The sequence below is a fragment of the Megalops cyprinoides genome, chromosome 20 (genome assembly GCF_013368585.1).
Source record: "Megalops cyprinoides isolate fMegCyp1 chromosome 20, fMegCyp1.pri, whole genome shotgun sequence".
Lineage (NCBI taxonomy): Eukaryota > Metazoa > Chordata > Actinopteri > Elopiformes > Megalopidae > Megalops > Megalops cyprinoides.
In genome coordinates this window covers 14871982-14892459 of record NC_050602.1, presented here as the reverse complement: position 1 = coordinate 14892459, position 20478 = coordinate 14871982, and the positions used below count along the sequence as shown (strand labels likewise).

At 38.3% G+C, this 20478-nt stretch overlaps 2 protein-coding genes across 2 annotated transcripts; both read left to right on the top strand.

Annotated features, from left to right (window-relative positions):
- Positions 1-8012: 8012 nt before the first annotated feature.
- Positions 8013-10377, top strand: dnajc19 (DnaJ (Hsp40) homolog, subfamily C, member 19). The gene is made up of 6 exons (XM_036554785.1): positions 8013-8174; positions 8842-8893; positions 9348-9421; positions 9574-9653; positions 9761-9831; positions 10013-10377. The coding sequence occupies exons 1-6, from the start codon at positions 8172-8174 to the stop codon at positions 10081-10083; spliced, it is 351 nt and encodes a 116-aa protein (XP_036410678.1). The 5' UTR covers positions 8013-8171; the 3' UTR covers positions 10084-10377.
- A 7520-nt stretch (positions 10378-17897) lies between these two features.
- Positions 17898-20440, top strand: LOC118795970 (mitochondrial ubiquitin ligase activator of nfkb 1-A). The gene is made up of 5 exons (XM_036554792.1): positions 17898-18006; positions 18599-18734; positions 18950-19037; positions 19176-19296; positions 19445-20440. The coding sequence occupies exons 2-5, from the start codon at positions 18618-18620 to the stop codon at positions 19941-19943; spliced, it is 825 nt and encodes a 274-aa protein (XP_036410685.1). The 5' UTR covers positions 17898-18006; positions 18599-18617; the 3' UTR covers positions 19944-20440.
- The last annotated feature ends 38 nt before the right edge of the window (positions 20441-20478 follow it).

The following is a 20478-nucleotide window of genomic DNA, read 5'->3' as shown; positions in this document are numbered from 1 at the left end:
CTAATTATTTAATCTTGTGGTTCAGAGGTGATGGTCAGATGAATGATTCCTCTTGTCAACATGTCTGACACTTTTAGCCAAAGAGGATTTTATCAAGAATGAAAAGCATTGAAATCAATTTTATTTTTTGAATAAAAAAAACACATTCAAATTTCTAAATGTAATTGTTTTACAATACATTAAAGTATCATCCACTCAAAAAATGAACAGGATTTTTCCTATACACCATCTTCAGAGATCTATTAAATTTTCTTCAGATGTGAATAAATGAAAATGCTGCAAAAATATCAAAGGATCCTTATTAGACTCAGTCTATGTTGAATATTTCAGTCGTCATTGGATTAATGTGATCCAATCTATATTCTATTACTGTGTATCCCTTTTGCTCCAGTTCATCAGAAAATGTCTGTATGAGTTGGGCTTGAAAGAGCCAATATAACGACTGACCTATCCCACACAATAGACCCTATGAACGACTGGGGCGGCCAGGATTAGCGTGCTCTGATGAGGTCATCAAGCATGCATTTGTTATTGACTGACACTGTCACCTCCTACAGTGCACGAGCCCCGGTGCTCCGTTTCCAGGAAAAGCCGCAGTACTCAAAAAACACAGCACCAGCTGGTACTATTTCCATATCCCATCTTGCTCCCAACTCTGACGAGCACCGGTCAGTGCCACTGAAATGTTCAAGCATTCCACCCACACTGTTTGAATTTTATGCATTTTCTGTCTTGTATTCCTGTTTTGATTCATGTTGTATCCGCACTATTTGTTGTAAGGCTTTCATTAAATTTTATATTTTAAAATGTTTCAGAGATTGTTTTTTTTTTTCAAACATTTGTGTCAAACCTTTAACAACAAGACGGCACATGCATAATTATGTTTGTCAAAAAAAAAAAAAACTCAGACGTTAAAATTAGGGCCTTTCAAAATGAAATGATCAGGCTTTATGCATTTGCCCAACTCATTGTATTTCCCTTCTTTAAAAAGCATAAATAAAAGCAATGGATTTTTAGACAAAGGACAGAGGAATACAAAATAGCAGAAAAAATAAGAAATATCAGACTGTATGCAGAACTGCTAACAATAAGCCTGTAATATCCTTAAGAAAATTATTAAGAATAGCCAATTTCCAAAGAAACTAACCAACTGACATTAATGAAACTGTCATCCTTATTGATGTGCTACATGCAGACTTTGAATGTAAACTCAGTGTATTTTCTAAGAATATATCTAGGATGTGTATTGCAAAATATGAGGAAATTACTTGCTTTACAGCAACAGAAAGTTGATGTGAGCCGGATGTCTCCTCTCTGTGGGTACACGGAGAGCTGCTGATCACTGCAAATTGTTGACTAGTGTTTTGATGCCATCTGTTGGAATAATTTGTCAGTTTAACCTACAGGAATGCACAGTGACACAATGTGGAAGCTACGTGGACACATTTATTGCAATTTAGGTTGTGATGGTAGAGGGAATTGTGATGGCAGTTAAATAACCTGCAGACTCTTCTGGAGGCATAACAACGCTTCTGTAAATAATGGGACACTTGTGTGGGGAGCAGCAACGTCTCATCTTATCTGTGAAATTGCCCCCACTCCATCCAAAATGAAATAAACCAACTGACCGTATGCGACACATGGATATTTTAATTTCACCTCCAGTGAGTCATGAAAAATACCCTGAATTTTTTGAATGAATAATACATAGAATTTAAATCCAGCAAGGTATTAACATGGGTCAAGATGGTGTATTGACTACAGCTGTTTCCATAAATGGTTTACAGAGTGGAAAAGAGAGGGTTAGAGATAAGGCCTGCCACAATCACTCAGAATGCTACCAGGCACAGCATTTGACACATCCACGTGTGACTTCTCATCAATCCCCAAGCAGAGGCTCACAACTGCAGTTTGACTGTATGTACACAAAACTATTTTTGCATATTTCATTTCATAAGAGCTGTAACATATTTTCCCTCTTTCATGTAGAGCTCATGTTAAATTAATCATAAATGCATATATGAATTGTGCAGGTTCAGAATTATTTCACCTGGAGAAAAAAGGTTCAAATCTCAGAGTGTGGTGGTGGTGGTGGGGGGGGGGGGAGTTAAAAATATTGCTTATTTGATTCATATCAGGCAGCATTTCATAGCATGGTTTAAAATTATTCCAACCCACACTGCTATTTTCAACAAGTATCACCGTTCATTTCAATTCTGTATGTGTATTTTTACTGGCAAAATCACAGATGGGGTACTATTGTATGATGCATGGTTGAATTACTGTTGTGTCATGTCCTTTTGTCATCTAAAGGGGGTGCTGTCAGGGAAAAAGTGGTGATAATGAAGATCTACATGCTCATTTCTACCCTTTACCTCCCTGTCCATATAATTTCTCACCAGATTTTGCCAGCATTTACGCCAATATAGTAGTGCCTTCCATAGGATCACTAAAACAAACTACAAACTGGATTTATCATCTAAATATTGTTGAGGAAAAGGTGGCTTCACCAAGTTTTACTTCCCTTTCATTCCTGCAGTTTACTATAATGAAAGCTTTATTTGCCTTCTTTTTTTCATAATGCAAATCTTTCAATAAATCGTATTGCTATATAGCAAGTCTTGAATCCAGTCATTTTTAATTAGTGCACAGATAGCAACTCTTCTTTAAACAGTATTTGTTAACTGGCTCCACATCCATGTGGTGCAGTTTCTTTACTTCAATACTCAATGTGCAGCAATTCTCTGACACTACATCACCAAGTTTGTGTCTCATTTATTGTCTGGTAGCGATTAAGTGAATGAAGCAAATAAATCACGCTATCCTCTGATTAATTCATTTAGAGGCCTGTTGGCATATTGAGATCTTTTCATTGCATTTAAGGCATAAAACCACCCTGTCATTTTTTACCTCTTGGACAAGCACCTGAGAGCAAAAAGTAAATTAGTCAGACAAATTCTGCTTAGATTCACTGTGGGTAGTTTTAAAGAGGGTGAGAAAATCAGTTCAAGCTGATATTAACTTCACGTGTAAAGGAAGTAATGTGAATTGTTGAGGACACATCCAGGCACATTTCTTGCAGACTTCAAACAGATGGTCTCTTGCATTATGCTCCTGTCACATCCTGCAGACCGGTGACAGGCAATTACCGAGCCTACAGGTTGCAAGTTTATAATCAGCATCATCATCGCTAACTTTCACCCAATGCATTGATTTCTGCTACTGTTTATCAAATAGACATTACGGGTTATTTTCCTTGCTTTTCTCTCTTAGGGTGCTGCCAGTACAATCTATTAGTGTTTGGCACACAACATCTTTAAGGAAAAGAAATCTCCTGAAAATTGCTCTAGAAAGACCACCCCATTTTTTGTGAGTGATACCTTCCAATTTAAGCTGCATGGAGCAAGTGCCTCCTCAACCCATTCTCAGTTCATCAGAACAACAGCTTGCAGGTTTCCGTTTACAACTCTTACCATGTAAAAATCAACAAATCAAATTCAAATATTACATTTGTTTGGCACTTAAGTGGTTTTATATATTATTTTTCAATAGGTTAAACATCCAACATAAATTAAAGAAGAAAGACTAACAGCAGAAGCTAATGACACAAATTCCCCTTATCTGCACACTTTTTCTCTGCGTTTATACATAAATGAACTTACAGATAAATGAAAGTATATAATATACTCCTTGCATTTTAATGATAAATCCTTGTAGTTTTGCTATATAATACTGACACGCTATCTGTACCGACTGGCACACTTTTCCAGAGCACACAGAGAACATGGATTAAGCCAAAGGCCACTAGAATCAGTGAGAAATTTCTCAGAAAAAAGGAACTCTATCCTATGAACTTTACTTAAAGTTGCAATTTAGCATTGTGGTAACAATGAATATAGACCACAGACTCCAGAATCAGTCATTTTTTGGAGAATGTAAAGGTAAGATGAATACAGACACCTTTTCATGTATTATTTGAGGGATTTCACCTGCAATAGAAATAGAATCCAGTGAAGACTGTTGCATCTATGAGCAGAAGACTTTCTGTAATCACTCAGGCAGCTACAGGGGATGCTTTGGAAGACCACAGTAACCTGGAGACTGGAGAGATATATTTGTGTACGGGTTGACCCAACTGCCAGTGCCTATTCTAATATATTAGCAGTTATAATAACATGCTGAGTAGGAATTTAGGTAAACACTAATATTTATGTATAATGTCTGGAGTATTATTAATTACTTCAGGCATGACTCACCACTTTGTCACTTTAGTGAGGTATCACACCACTCAACAGTCATAAGAGGATAAATATGTACATACTTTTTTTCATGTCAACATTTTTCTTAGTCAGTTTTTTGTGCTTATGCTTTGTGCTTATGGAACTCATGATATGAGTTCTTCACACATAATGGAAACATATTGTAGGAGCCCCACATCACACCCACACACACACACACACCACATACAGACACCAGCAAATGGATGGGAACATAATGGATACCTATGAATTGGTGGCTGGAGACAGGGAGAGGCCCAGTCAACTTTATACAATGAAGCCTTAGAAACTGTAACTTCCGATTGTCTGTGGATCTCAGGAGTCTGGTCATCTGGTAGATCTGGTGAGGTCCATCTGGTAAGTTAACTCCCGCAGTAAAGCCAGCAATGGATGGAGCGCTAGCATCCTATGTTTCAGGTCTCATCTTTAATTACTTTCTGAGCTCCTCACATTACAACCACATTACACACAAGTGGCCATTGTAAACAGCAAAGCAGTGAAACTCATGATATAGCACTGCGTGCTGGCATATGGGTAAAATGTACCTAAATCATGTACTCATGTAATCCCATAACTGCCCTGTTCAGGTGTCTCCTGTACTCAGACAGTGCAGCTCTGTCCTCTAACTGTGGATTGACTAAGGTTTCTGTGTACTGCGTATCTGTGTGATCAGAAACAGAAAAGATGTCCTATATGTTCATGCTCCTTTCTAAAGCAAGACATTTGCCTTCCATAACCCTTGAAAAATAATTTCATTCATGAATACATAAATGAAATCCAGAAATAGAATTTTCCAGAAATAGACACAAAATGTACAGTTTTAAAGTATATTATATCATCTTATTATGTACTATTTTTGATATTACAAAATGCATTTCTAATACACATCTCAGGATACTGTAAGTTATATAACAATAGTAGAGACAGTTTTTTCACTAGTCTTCCTATTAAAATAGCAACTAGGTAATCATTGTTCATTAAGCAATAGAATTGCAACAGTCTCTGCATTTTTCACAACCAAGCAATTGATTTATGAAACTGATTATGGTATTAAAATGCACACAAATCTGTTTCTAAGACTTTGAGAGCAATATGTTTGCTCACAAATATTCCTTAGTTCATATAATCCAGCTACAGAAACCAATGCCAAAGCTGCAAATGGAGGGAAATACTTTTAAAATATGCATCCAGCACAAGTCTAAAAAAAAAGAAAAAACTTTCAGCCAATAATCCTGAGATGCAGCACAAACAGTCGCTCCAAGAATTCATCCACTGACATGCCACACTATCAAAGTTAATTATCTCAGCCTGGATCATAAACAATTGCATAACTTTTATTATAGCCCTCTTCTTATGCATTTCCCTCAAGGAATCACCTTTCATATTCTCAGCAACAAACAATTACCAAAACAAATCGGAAATACCTTGAGATGCCCAGGAGGAAACAGGGTGGTGTGATATATTTCTTCCCTCACTTTCTAACACGGCTTCTCCTCTCCGCAGCTGAAAGCAAATGCTTTGAGACTTGGTGGCATATTTTAATTAGTCGCGGGCTGCCTGCACTATCACTGTGGAAATCTACCTCTCTGATCTCTCGTGAGGCCATCTTCCCCATCTCTAATTTTCTTTTATATTTATGCCAGAATATTTAATTGTAGACAAAAGGTTACTCCGGCACCTCAGAGGCTGAAATATCCTGCTTTAAAAAGCTTGACATTTTGAGCTTTTCAAAAAAGGGCTGAAAAATAATGATATCCCCTCTTTTGTTAATCAATGAAGTAGAACTCTGCCTGACAAAAGAATTAAATTGGTTGGTTGGATGGTTGGTTTAATAAACTCAATAAAAAAGGTGGCTTCCTTTGGGTTTTTGCATGTAGACATTGCACATCCAGCCGGTGCTGTAATTCTATATGACTTATGGGCACAAGCAGAATGCCTGCATGGTTGGTTTTCTAAATCGTTGAGGCTCAGACCAACTGGCTGGCCCTCCAAGGACAGAATTATCATCAAACCTGACTTTTACTGATTTCTGCCAGTCAACTATAATTTACAACTCCCATATCATCCTTGCTGTCAAAAACTGTGGACTTATGCAGATGAATGAGGACAACAATTATGACCTTTAAACATGGCATTGTGTCATTGCAGTGTTTTCAATGTGGGAGAGCCACAGTCTACAGGTGGTCTGAATTTCCTCCAATAATACCTGTTTCTTACTTAAAATCAGTTCTTTTTTGCCACAATCACATTCCTCAACTTCTGTAACTATGTATTCTCTATAACTGCATGTAATTTCCAGATTCTCTATTGCTCTATTACCAATTACATTTCACTGTATATTAGGGCTGTAGTGACAACATCAGACAGGATTCTCTGCCAAATGTTGCCATATTCTAACATCACCAGCATAAGGTGTTTGTCAAAAACAAGGAGGCAGAGCTAAGGAGAACCAACTAAGAAATGAATGATTAGTTTCCAAAGGAAATTTACTAAGCAGCAGCAAAGGGACAGAAAGGCAAGCTCGTCTCCTTGGATGAACTCTATGTAGATGGGTAAGCTTAGCGAGATAGAAAAATGACACCTTGGCTATTTTGAAAAGGAAGAATTTCTCCACTGCAATGCTTGATGTTACCACACCGAGTTTAATGCTGCTACAGTACTTAAAACACTTGTGTTTCAATACAAATCTGTGGCCTATTCCAAGTTCACCTTGTTGCAAGCTTAGATCAGCCCCTTGTTAGCTTGCAACGGGACCTCAGCCATGAACCAAAGAGTCACACTAGATTGTTTCTCAACACATCACTGTTACAGGAGAAAGAAATGACAAATTCATTGAGGAAGACTGGCAAATATTTATGGAATTGAATAATATCTTGGAATGCTCCCCCTCCACTCTACGGGAAACACCTGAGGTTATTGGGAGCAAAATCATATCATATTGTTCTCACAAAAAGAAGAAAAGATAGGAAGAATACAGATCCAGGTAAAACAATTAAAAGAAAGTGAAAATGTATACACCATTCAAACAAACCAAGAACATTTACAATCTGTTTCAAGTAAAATATGCAAATAATATATAACAAGTTGCTTGATGCTTATATAAGCATTTATAAATGGTGTTGTGCATGCACCTACTGGTCAGGGAGTGTTGTCAGCCTAGTCTGCTACTGTTGCTCATATAACTTGGATGTATGTACTTCTGTTCTCTTGTGCTGGCAGTCAATCTGAATAAGAGTGTCTGCTAAATGACTGTAATGTAGTGTAATGTAACTAAACTCAAGAAACAAATCTAAATTACAAAAGTAAGACAATTTCAAGTTGAATTACATGGAAGAATAGGACAAATACTTGGTAAAAGGTTCATGGATACCACTGAAAATACAATCATGTTACAGATTTAAAAAATTCAAAAAAAAAAAAAAAGCCGTATGATTGCATAGAAATTAACATTTGCTTTAGGCCTAATGTTTTCCTATTTTTATACACCTGAAAACATCTGTGATCTTGGTTAGATTAAACATTTAGATAAAACTAGATTAAACAGCATCAGTCCCCACCACTTTCTAAAAATGCCTCTCCCATTTACCTTCCTCTCAGTGAACTTCACCAAGCTCTTAGCCGTACGTCCAGCGGTAAATGCCTTTAGTTAAGGTTGAAAATAGGGTTAAACATCTTTCAAAATATCCACCATCTTTGCTGCAAATAGTCTACGTTTTGTCACTGCGACATTGCGGTTCACTGTACGGCAAGCAAAACGTTTAAGTGACCTTATTGACTGTAAGTTAGCAAAATTGAAAGGCATGGGAACTTTCGGTTTGTTGAGGAATGTAGCTAGCTATTTGTGATATAACGTTATGCTTGCAGTTTTTGAGAAGAGCATACCCTAGTGCAAACATGGTAAGTGTTTCTTTCGTTTCATTTTAGTTGTTTGTGTACGCTGGTACAGGAAACATTCACCTAGCGGTTAGCTAACGTTAACTGTTTACTAACTCGCTCGCTAGCTTCTAAGTTAATGGGGCTATAGTAGTTGTTTTCTTTCCGTCATTATCTAGCTAAGAATCGAACATAATGAGCCTTGTGTGTTTTTTTTTTATTATTGTCACACGCAGTTCGACGTCTGATTGCTGTGTAGGATAGGTATTAGGTACCTGATTAGCTAGGCATTGCATGTCGCCACGTTGTGGGTACTGGCGCGGTAATTGGTCTTGTGACAAGTGAACATTAACCTAGCTAATGAATGACCAGGAAGCATTTTCCATGTTTTTAATTTCAAGACAATCTGTAGAGCTGTCTTCATCTGCACAGTTTGCAATAGTTGCAGCAGCAAGATGACTGTCTACAATGAATTGCTACCTAGCTAACGTTTGGTTCGTTGCTCCGACTCCCACGGAAATGAAGTTGGTTTATTAAGGAAGTATTGATTCGCCTTATATTGTGTTATAATATCTAATAAACTGTTGTCCCTGATATTTAACCATAGTTAACTGTAATAACATTCACTTGTCTGCTTGTCCTGTCAGTTTAAAGGCACTGTAATGAAACCATGTTTTTCTCCATTTCGTAGGCCAGTACTATGGTGGCAGTGGGCCTGACGATAGCAGCTGCAGGCTTTGCAGGTTTGTTTTTTGAAAGAAATATAAATGCAGTGGTAGATAAGCCTTATTTCAGTTTCATGCGTTTTTATCAAAACGCATAACGGTGTCAAGTTCAACAGCAATTAAAACCATACTTCTGTAAACACCTGTCTGTTCAGTCATATGCGCAAAGCAAGCTGCACTTTTTAAGTTATTGTACATTTGTCACCACTATCAGTGACTTCCGTTACACAGGACAAAAGTAACACTTTATAAAGGCCAAAGTGCATGTGACTGAGATTGGCAGGACTCCAAATGTAGGCCATGTCAGAAAGTAGACTGTACTCAGTCATCTAGCCTAAAATGTGTCTGCTGTTTGGACAGGTGATTGCCTGTGTATGAGGCATAAAAACAACCCACTGTTCTGCAGAAAATCATTAAATAGACTAATGGTTTCAGAGCACAGCTGATGTCTCTCTCTCTTGTATTGCTGCAGGTCGTTATGCTATACAGGCCATGAAACACATGGAACCACAAGTGAAGCAGGCTATACAGAATCTTCCCAAATCTGTGAGACCACTCTGCATGATTAACACTTTGATAAACTGACTCATCTGGCGTTTTTGTTTTCTAACGAACGTACACCATAATTTCAAATAAGAGCATTTGACTGTTAAGCAATTGGTTGGAAAAAAAAAATGGGTTGCATTTTTTTTTTCCAGGCATTTGGTGCCGGGTACTACAGAGGTGGATTTGACCCAAAAATGACCAAAAGAGAAGCTGCACTTATTCTAGGAGTCAGGTATATACTGCTGTCAGTCAACTGAAGTTTTTTTTTTTTTTTTTTCAGATTTTGTACTTTTTTCAATTAAATTAAATTACATGTTAAACATTTTTTATCTTTTCCAGCCCCACTGCTAACAAAGCCAAAATAAGAGAAGCACATAGAAAAATTATGGTATTAAATCATCCAGACAGAGGTACGTCCATTTGTGAATGAACAGTAATCAGCATGATTGTCAGTTTTGAGAATATGGAAGTAGTTGTTGGAAATAATCATTTCATCTTATTTTTACCACTTGTCATACAGGATAGAATAGGACCAAAACTCCTATTGATCAACTGATTCCTTCTCTTTATCCTTCTCCCCCATTTTTGCAGGAGGATCACCATACCTTGCTGCTAAAATAAATGAAGCTAAGGATTTACTGGATGGGCAAGCTAAGAAATAGATCCTCACTTTACATTGCACTACAAATTATCAGAGAGGCTTAATCCTTTTTTGCCACAGTCAACCTTCAGTGAAATTCATATCTAGTGTCCCTTTAGTAACAATAAATATCAAGGTTTGTTTATTGGTTTTGGTCTTTAATTTTTCATCCTATAAATAATCTGTTACTGATGGTTTCTTTTGCTTATGGCATACTTGAGGAGAAAAGATTCCATTCAGAAATGATTAACCATCAGTATTTCTCAATCCTATTCCTGGAGCCCCCTGTCCTGCATATCTTCTATCTATTCTTGCTCCAAACACACCTGATTGAAATTAGTATGATTAACTTGATTAAATCAGGTGTGCTCAGCTAATCAAAAGTGCCACTGATGAGTTGAGCTGGGGGGGCCCTGGGAGCAGGATTGAGAATCAGTGAACTAGATCACTGGACATGACTGAGTTGTTCATCATGATGATTCAGAATGACTGATGCTGAATGCAAGTGAAGTGGGAAATATCTCAGCACATTTGTGAAAGAAAGAAAGCCTTGAAAAGATGGAAAATCACATTTTATTTTAGCTACATGAATGAAAACATATTTCACATCAAACAAAAGCACTCATCAATGACTAATCAAAGTAAGTCAAAGAACAGGAACACAACCTGTAAACTATGACTTGCTAAGTCAGAATAATGTTTATTTTGCAGGCTGATTAAACATGTTCTGATGAAAGTCTGTTTGCCAGGTTGCAAATACAACAAGTCTTATAGAGGATGTAATGTGCAGGAGTTGCTTATTTTGCATATGACTTATTTTTTCATGAGCTCAAGTGTTGCCATGGCTACTCTGTTCCATTCCTGGAGGGCCACAGTCCAGCAGGGTATCCAGCTGTCTCAAATGCTCTCAGCATTGGAGTGGGAGGCCGTATCTGTTCAGTTAAAGACACTGATTAGCTAAATGAGGCAGTTTAAGCGCCTGACTGGAACAAAAGCCCGCGGGCACTGCAGCCCTATGCAACAACTTCCATCTTATATGTAGGGCTCAGTTCAGTAGAAGTTCCCAAATTGATGCTTGTTTTGAGAACAGAAAAACAGGACTCCTAACCGCTTCCCCTGCATGGTTGTAACACTACATTGTATAATACGCAGGGTGCCATATGGTCAAGGCTGTTCTGTGGTGGTTAACTGCAAAGTCTGAGCAGCCGTTGCTCTTAATGTGCAATTAAAAACATGTCAAATTTAAATCCAATACAAATGTTAAATGGAAAAAAAAAAACTATAGTACTAAAGGCCATCTTTAGGAAAATGGTCCTAGATGCCTTTTAAATGAGGAACTGAAGACTCTCCAGTTCTTGTTTGTCCTTGGATCCTACTGCTGTGGGGTTCAGGCCCAGACTGTAATCTGATACCAATGCTGACATTAAAGAGCCAGGACCATGCAGATACATTTCTATTAATGGTGACCAGTCCCAGATGCAACAACGTGTTCTGGATTAATACATACTGATTAAATTTGATGCATCTCCATTAGTTATGGAAATCATTCAAAATCTATTTTATTACCAGAATTGGAATTTGTGCTATTAAGTTATTAATTGTTTTTACAGATGCTGCAATGTAGTGTTAAGTAAGTCTTTAATATTGTACATTTTTTAGATATCCACAGACTTTGGTAATGGCTGATAGAATGTCATTTTTAGATTTAGCATAATGAGTTAGCCTTGCAGGACAATTAAATTGTCATAAAACCACAGCATTTCATAAGTGGATGCTGACTTCTCAAGAATAAGCATGATACATACATAAATTAAGAAAGAACAAAACAACAAGAGTTCAATTAATGTTTATGGGTGTGTGGATAACAGAAATTCAATATAAATATTTTTATGAGATGTGAGTTCAGGTGGAAATGCCAAATGGCAATAGGTGACTGAATTAATGTTTCAAGCATGGATGGTCACCTGTATACTAGCATGCTGCTGTCAGATGTGGTGATAGGAGTGATAGTGATGTGCTTTAGTGACCTCTGTTGGTTAAGTATTTACACACAAATGCCACAAAACTGTAAAGATACTTCAGTTAATCCAAACTGTTAATTCTGAGGAGTGTATGACTTTTTTGTAGATTTAAAGGTCTTTCATTTTTATACTAAACTATCAAATTTAAGAGATCAGTCCATTGTTTCAAAAATATGTATTTAATACCTTAATATATTGTCCCACTGTCTGCAGGTAAGAAAGTTGTTAGAGCTGAATGTTCAATAAAGGGATTATATTTATATTACACTTGTTTAACGGATGCTCATATCAAGAGTGACTTACATTCCTCCTTTGTATACACTTCATCCATTTTTACAGCTGGATACAAGAGAAATGGCACACTTGGGAGTTGGATCAGCAACCTTTGGAGTACAAACCATACTCCTTACTACCATACACTTTTTTATACCTTGACTGAGCAAAGGTGGTAGTTGTAGTTTAGCAGTTATATATGTCCATATATTATATATGTCCATGCCCACTGCATGTTTGTACAACTGAAGTTACAAGCAAAGATTCAGGAGGGGAATTATTAGATAATCCCCACCCAATCATCAAACCTGTACCATCCTCAAGTAAAGAGACCCCTCACCATTTCCTTCTTGTGTCAGCTTTTAACAACATCCCTCCTCCAGCCATCTCCTCCCTGTATATTCCCACGTATGATGTCCAAAAAAGGGCTGTCAGCAACCGCAGCCTCCAGCAAGGTGCAGCCCCTTCCTCAGACTCCAAGCAAAAGATCTGTAGCCCAATACTCTCACCATCAGCACCACCTCTCATTGTATTAAAATTCATATGTTGAAGTATTGTTATAACACCGACCACTGGTTAGCCAAGAATGTAAGCACAGCTGTATTAAAATATTTAAAAATGTAAAATAGGCTTAAAATGTATGTGTGAAACAGCAAGAGAAATTCAAATATATAAAAAAGGGGAACATTTTTGAAATTGTCTATTATGTAAATGGGACAACAACAGTAGTCATCACATTTTCTCATACAAACTAAAATTTCAGTACAGAAATCAGTCCTTTGGGGTGAAACTGTCAGACTGTTACAGGACATGGCATAGAGAAGTATAATGACAATAAGACAACACCAAAATAGAAGTAAAACTTGCATGTTTTGGGAGTAGAATCTGCACATTGTTGTCTGTCTCACGACAGTCAAAGAGAAGTTTATCCTTATCTGTTTTACCTCCACATTGTTCATTGATACATCAGTGTTAGCCATGTTTATAGTATGGCTTTCCATAGGTATTGGGAGAATGGGGATTCAGTTATTATGAAAAAAGTAGAAAAGATCATTCAAAAACTCCAAACTGACATTTTTTTCCATAAATTGTCAAAGGTCATACTCTATCACACAAAACACCCAAAGCCAAATTAGGAAGAGAGCTAACACCCACATGCTTTCCACTTTCTTTTGCGAGTGCAGTTTTCTTCTGGTCTGTGGGCCATTCATAGCTATAATTGAAAATTAGATGTACAGCTGTTTTGAGAGAGTAATTTATCAGACTGCATTGTTCAACCCTGACGCTTCAGACCCGACTCTAACACAATGATGGCTGCCGGATGGCTTGTGTCTTGGAGAGCAGTCCTGCTGCTATGGTAGATTTTCACTGCTTTGTTGCTAATTGCAGCTAGCTTTTTATTGAATGGAGAGTCTGGTAAAAGAGCTTGTTTGCTCGGTACATCAGAGCAGAGAGGACTGCCCTGGCCATTATCAAGGATATTCTTGATCATTTCAAAAGCAGAAGATTTTTTTTTCACTGACAGGAAAAAGTAATTTGTGGTGTGTCCATTAGTTTTTCATTAAACCAAGATTAAACTGCTTGGCAAATCACATCCGTGTTGGGATGATTAAAGGGTGGCATTTTAGAGAGGCCAAAGCTAATTGCTACAGCAGTCAAAATGAATGAGAGCGAAAAAACAGGGATGTTTTCACATTAGATAGTGTGGCTGGTAATTCTGGTAATTAGATTCAGGCTAATTCCACTGTTTCTTCTCCTTCAATGAAATGGGACTGTCCTCGGCATCTTTATGGACTGTGGGAACAGCTCAAGAAAGTGTCATTTTGATCACACTGAGAGTTTTATTTTAATGAAATTTCCAAACAACATGCCAGAAGTCCCTGTCCCATGTAATGCTAAACCATTAACAAACACTAAGGAAAAAAATGGCTTGGTCATAAGCAAGACAGCTGAACTGAATACTTGGTCACACTTTACAGAAAGCATAACTTCATAGGGACCTCTTAAAACATTCAACAGCTTCATGAGAATGATATTACCAATGCTATATTATAAAGTAATTCAGAAGTGAATGTAATATAATAATTGCACAGACTGACTATAGTGTTAGGCTTTGTTCAGTTGTCCTAGAAAAATCAATGACCAGGAAATATATTACGTGTCCATTTAATATCGTGATTAAGATTTCATTTATATTCAGTTTTCATGAAAATTATTTTTGCAACTGAGAAACAAATATGACCATACAAAGCAGTGCAAATGCATGACATGGTGGTTTTGAAAGTTTTCCACAATAACTGATGCATCTGATCTACTCTTTCAAGCATAGGTTTGTGCAGAAATCAACGATGTATCACTATTGCTAGGGACAAAGGCCCTCCTCTGCATAAACATTTCCTACATGTACCCTTGCAGTGACATCACAGTAACATGGGATTCTGGGATTTTCCAAAGAACTGTCTGTGCAAGAATGTAGAAATCACTAGTTTCTCCTCATTTTTAAGCATGTATGTCCATTTTCTGTCCAAGGATTGCATTTCTCCATTTAGAACTGTTATTATCTGTTTACCAAAAATTGAAATTTGGACCTGAACCTTTTTCATCCATTACTTCTTAAATAGGCAATGGAAATCATTAAATGGTTTACCTAAAATGGGATGAAATATGAATTCACTAATAACATTACAGAATACAGCGCATCTCATCAAATCTGTTTGGGAAATCCCAATGTCATTTATGCCAGTCTTTAATATAAACCAAATGAGTCTCATCTTTAATAAGAGGCTTTCCAGAATTAGTTTCTGTTAGCAGAAAATTGCAAACGGATGGTGCTTTTATCTGAGAATTTCACTTGTGCATCAGCAGAGCTGCTGTATTATTTTCTTACATTCCATCAGTATGAGTAATAGCAGTGTGCAAATTCTATGCATGCTAATGATATATAGAAATCCAGTGGCTTTCAGATAAAAACGAGTTTAATTTTCTGTTGCCCACTGCCAGGGTGGTATTTAAATTACTAGCACATAGCTGTCGTTAAAATCTGAAGGAAAGCCAAGAGTCACGTCCCCATATCTCTCTTTGTGATCTAGCCAATGCAGGGCTGAAGCAGACACAGTCAGCTATTTTCAGAAAATCTGCTGTCGCATATTTTATTGCCATTTTGTATTTTTCTATACCTGTAAACATTGTCACCATTTTTTATTAAATTAACATAAAAGTAAAAGCTTGACAAAATCTGCAGTCTTTGTTGTGGGAATGTTAAAATGGATTAGCTGTTCCTTGGAATGTTCATTGCTTAATGGCAGGTTATTCTCTTGCTGTGGGTCTGATTTTGAAAAAATAAATATGTTCTACTTATGAACAATGAACACAGACTTGAATGCTTGAATGTTTCCTGTCTTGTAGTGGGGCAAACAAGCATAAGGGGTGAAACTACCTGCCTATCTTGTAAAATGAAAATATGAAATGAATTTTTAATATTTTTTTGTTATAATATTTCCAGTGACATCCAGGCCTCTCTTAAAATGTTTACAAAAGAGGACAATGTAACACCAAACATGTAAGCTTCTACCAAATCCAAGAAGCTATATAATATATGGGGTACAGAATCAGTTAAAAAAAAAATAAGAGCCAACATGAAAGAGCCACTCTCAGCATCAGGACCTGACCTGTTTACATTCTGCGGTGGTTGGCGGCCGACTACAGATAATGTACCTGTCTTGCTAAGATTCTGCCTCCTGAAGACTTATCAGTGATTCCCAAGCCAAATCGGAGATGCAAACGACATATCGGGTATCAATTACATTTACATTGCAGGAGATATTTCCCCTGGCCAGTAAATAAAAGCAGGGCAGTTAGGTTTTCACTTCAAGTCCTAATTTTCAAACCACATTCTACTCCTTGGCCCAGGGTTTGCCATATTCAGACTGTCTTGCATTTTGGCTTTTAAAAATCACAACTTGACGAAAACATGCACACTGAGTTACTATAGAAAGATGGACGTATTGGGTTTCCACTTACTGGGAGTCGCCTGATGACGACACAGCTTTAACCCCCGTAACCCGGCCATGCAAACTACTTCGCAAAGCTTCCTCTGGTGGTAAGCTTTGAAACCATTTCATTCTCATAGTGAAATTGTGGGAGAAATGCAGAATAGAAACTGAAAAAGCACACTACCTACTTTTCCTTTCATGAAAACCAATGCATGGGAGTAGTGGAACGCATTTATCTACTGAATGATTAAAGAGGTAAACACTGTGTTGAGACGTATACAGCATTTACAACTATTAAATACAGTTAGCTGACTAGATGAGATAACAACACGCCCGGAAACTAGGCCCCTAGTGACATGGGCTGTGTTGATGCACAGCTGCAACACAACCTGAAACAGTTTAGCATTTTTGTTTATCAGTGGTTTTGTGTCCTGCTATGCCACTGCCCCAGTGTGTGGTTCACATGATCAGAGCATCTGTGATTTGAAACGGCTACTGGTATACACTGGAAAACCAGGAAGTAATGCCTAATTTAAACTACAAGACAATCATTATGGTTTCTGGTATCTATATTAATTTCATCAGGAAATAAACATAATGAATCACTCCAGAACTGACCAGTCTGGTAAACAGGAAACCTAAGTGGCACAACATACTATGTAAGGGACTCTGGGATACTTGATAAACAAGACTATGTTTATCACTTGTGTCCCTCTTTTACAGTGTTTGTAAGATGTAGCCATGTCTGAACAAATATGTACTGATTCCAACTAATGCTTTACCCCAGGGGTGTCCAAACCTGTCCTGGAGGGCCACTTGTCCTGCATGTTTTAGGTCTCTCCCTGCTCCAACACAGCTGATTCAAATGATCAGTTTGTTATTCAGCAGCTTCAGGAGTTCATAACGAGTTGATCATTTGAATCAGCTGTATTGGAGCAGGGAGAGATCTAAAACATGCAGGACAAGTGGCCCTCCAGGAGAGGTTTGGACACCCCTGCTTTACCCTTTAAAGTGGTTTTACAGTTTTATTTATGATTTAGGTCAGGAGCGGTTGAATTCAGTCCTGGAGAGCTGGTTTTCACTACAGCTGAGGTCTCCAAATCATAGGAGGAATGAAGAATTGATCAGAAGCTTGAATTATGGTATCCTGGGTATCAGTCAGCTGCTGACTATAAGGTATCCTTCACAATAAGAGCCGACATGAAACCGACAGCTCTAAGCATTAGCACCTGACCTGTTTACATTCTGCGGTGATTGGAACCCGCCTAAAGGTAATGCACCTGTCTTGCTAAGACTCTGCATCCTGCAGACTCTGTCCCATCATATTCAGTCTATCTTGCATTTGGCTTTACAACAATCACAACTTGACAAAAACATGCACGCTGAGTTACTGTAGAAAGACGGAAAAATCGGGTTTCCACTTGTCTGGAGTAGTCTGGTGACGACAAAGCTTTAACCCCGGTAACCCGGTCATACAAACTAGTTTGAAAAGCTTCCCCTGGTGGTAAACTTTGGCACACATTTCATTCTCATAGTAAAACACAGTAGCCGAGAGAAACACGGAAACGAAACGAAAAAAGCACACACGACCTACTTTTACTTTCATTGAACCCAATGTTTGGGAGCATTGGAACGCATTTATCTTCTAAATTATAAGAGGTGAAATAAGTTATTTTATAATCTGTGTCGAGGCGTATATTATTACATTTACAACGATCACATGCTTATAGCTAGTTATTCATACAATTAGCTAATGTAACCAAAGATATCCAGCACCAGATTAATAGCTTGCTAGCTAGTCGGCGTGAATTAATGTTGAGTTGTAAATGAATTACCATGGTTTAATTTACAATAACGTTCGTAGTACTGGACAGTGTTTTATCTGTAATTACAAAACGAGGTAATCGTTTCAGTTCGGAAGAGGTTGTTCAAAACAATCGTCATTATTAACGCAAAAATGATTGCCTTTGAGAGCTTGTGCAAGACGAAAGCATATTTGGTGGTGCAAGTGAAAGAACTTATCAACCGAATTATCTATGTACTACCATTACCACGTTGTTGTACTCACTGATACATCGAGTTAGTCAGAAAATACAACTAATTTAAAAATTATAATCAGGTTTTAGGTTTTTTACGTCCATTTAAAGTTCAAACGATTCGTCCTGGGATATGAAATTCGGGAAAGGGGCTAATAGTCAGAAAAGCCTTCTTGCTAATTTGCACTTGAACGATACACTTCTTTCCTTTGCAGCCTGTTTACACTACGCCCAATGGATGACAGTCAAATCAGCCCCTTAACACTCATCTGTGTGGGGTCCAGCTTTGCATTTTCAGGCCTGTTTTATCACTTATACCAACAGAAGAAACTGGAAATACAAAGGATCAAGGTAAGATATGTAGATAAAGTCAGTGTCTTCACATTCTACCCTGCTATTTTTCTGATTTACTCGGATAGTTTTCTATGTTCTGTTCATTGCTCACAAAGAAAATAATTGTGACGTGCCTCGCTATAAGTTTAGACAATACAAGGGAATTGCTGTGAATAATTAAAATAGTTCAAGTGTATAAAATAACCATATTTTGTTTTCCTTCAAAAAATAAGGAAACACCGAAATTTCAGCCCGATGAAGAGTTGGTAAAGATAGTAAAGGCTTCACCACGAAAACGGCTGCAGTATGTTGCAATAGAAGGTAATAAAGTTATAGAATGACAGAACTACTTTGAGAAATCAGTAAACTGTCTCACCTGTTAACGAGCTCAATCCTGTAATGATTGTAAAGGTAGAATAAGTATTATAATTAAACCTAACCAGATGAATTTGTTTTTAGGAGTTGTTCAGCCTGATGGTGAGCCCTTGGCCAGTCAGTATGTCCCACGATGCTTTGGGGTGGTACAGAAGGTGGTTGTGCGGGAGCACTGGAAATTCTGGAACTCGAAGACAAACATATGGTCAGTATAGCTCTCTGTCGTAACAGTGACTTTCAATCAAAGATTTTGTTCTGAGGATATATCCCGTTTTCTGGCTGTTGTCTTTTCAACTGATGGAACTGTAGAACCATTAAGGCTTTGGAGTCTGCTCTGCTTGCCCATACGTTAGGACTCCCAGGGAGATCAACACCAAGGAGACGAACAATGCGGTGCCCTTCAGCCTGGTGTACCCAGGGGCCCTCTTCAGCAAGGTGTCCGTGAAGGTGCAGTCTCCACTGGAGGCTGCGGGGTCTTTCATGGAGCAGGTGTACCGGCGCATGCAGCATGCCAAGGAGGACCTGGTTAACATCCTGGTGCAGGAGATGAGTGGAGAGAAGCCAGTCGCCCTGGAGGAGACCGAGGAGCTGCTGCGTGTGGGGGCCACGCTGACGGGCTTCGGGGAGCTGGTCCTGGAGCAGGGTCACGTGCTGAGGCTGCAGCCCCCTCAGGATGGCCGGCAGTACCTCCTCGTACCCACTGATTATCGCGGGTTTCTGCAGATGCATCAGAACACGGCCACCATGTGGAAGGTTCTGACAGCCCTCTTCGGCCTCGCAGGGGCCACGCTGCTTGCCTGGGCCCTCTACAGGGTGTACCGGGGACGGGATAACAACAGGCCCGGGAACTAGGCCTCTAGTAACATCAGTTGTGTTGGTGCACAGCTGCAACACAACCTGAAACAGTTTAGCATTTTTGTTTATCAGTGGTGTAATGTCCCGCTATACCACTGTCCCAGTGTGTGGTTCACATGGTCAGAGCATCTGTGACTTGGGACGGTTACTAGTATACACTGGAAAACCAGGAGGTAAAGCCAAATTTAAACAACATTCTGCCTCTGCATTTCCTTTCTATGTCTGTTTCTGTTTCGATCTGGCTGCAAAAACCAACCAAAGGTTATAATCTCAGGTGATAAGACAACCATTATGGTATCTATATTCACTCCATCAGGAGATAAATGTTATGAATCACCCCAGAACTGACCAATCTGGTGAATGGGAAACTTAAGCTGCACTACATACTAGGAATTGTAAGGGACTCTGGGATACTGCATAAACAAGACTTTGTGGGCATGTCTGAACAAATATGTACTGATTCCAATCAATGCTTTGAATGTGAATAAATCAAATTACAGTCCACATTTGTGAGTTTAAATAATTTGACATA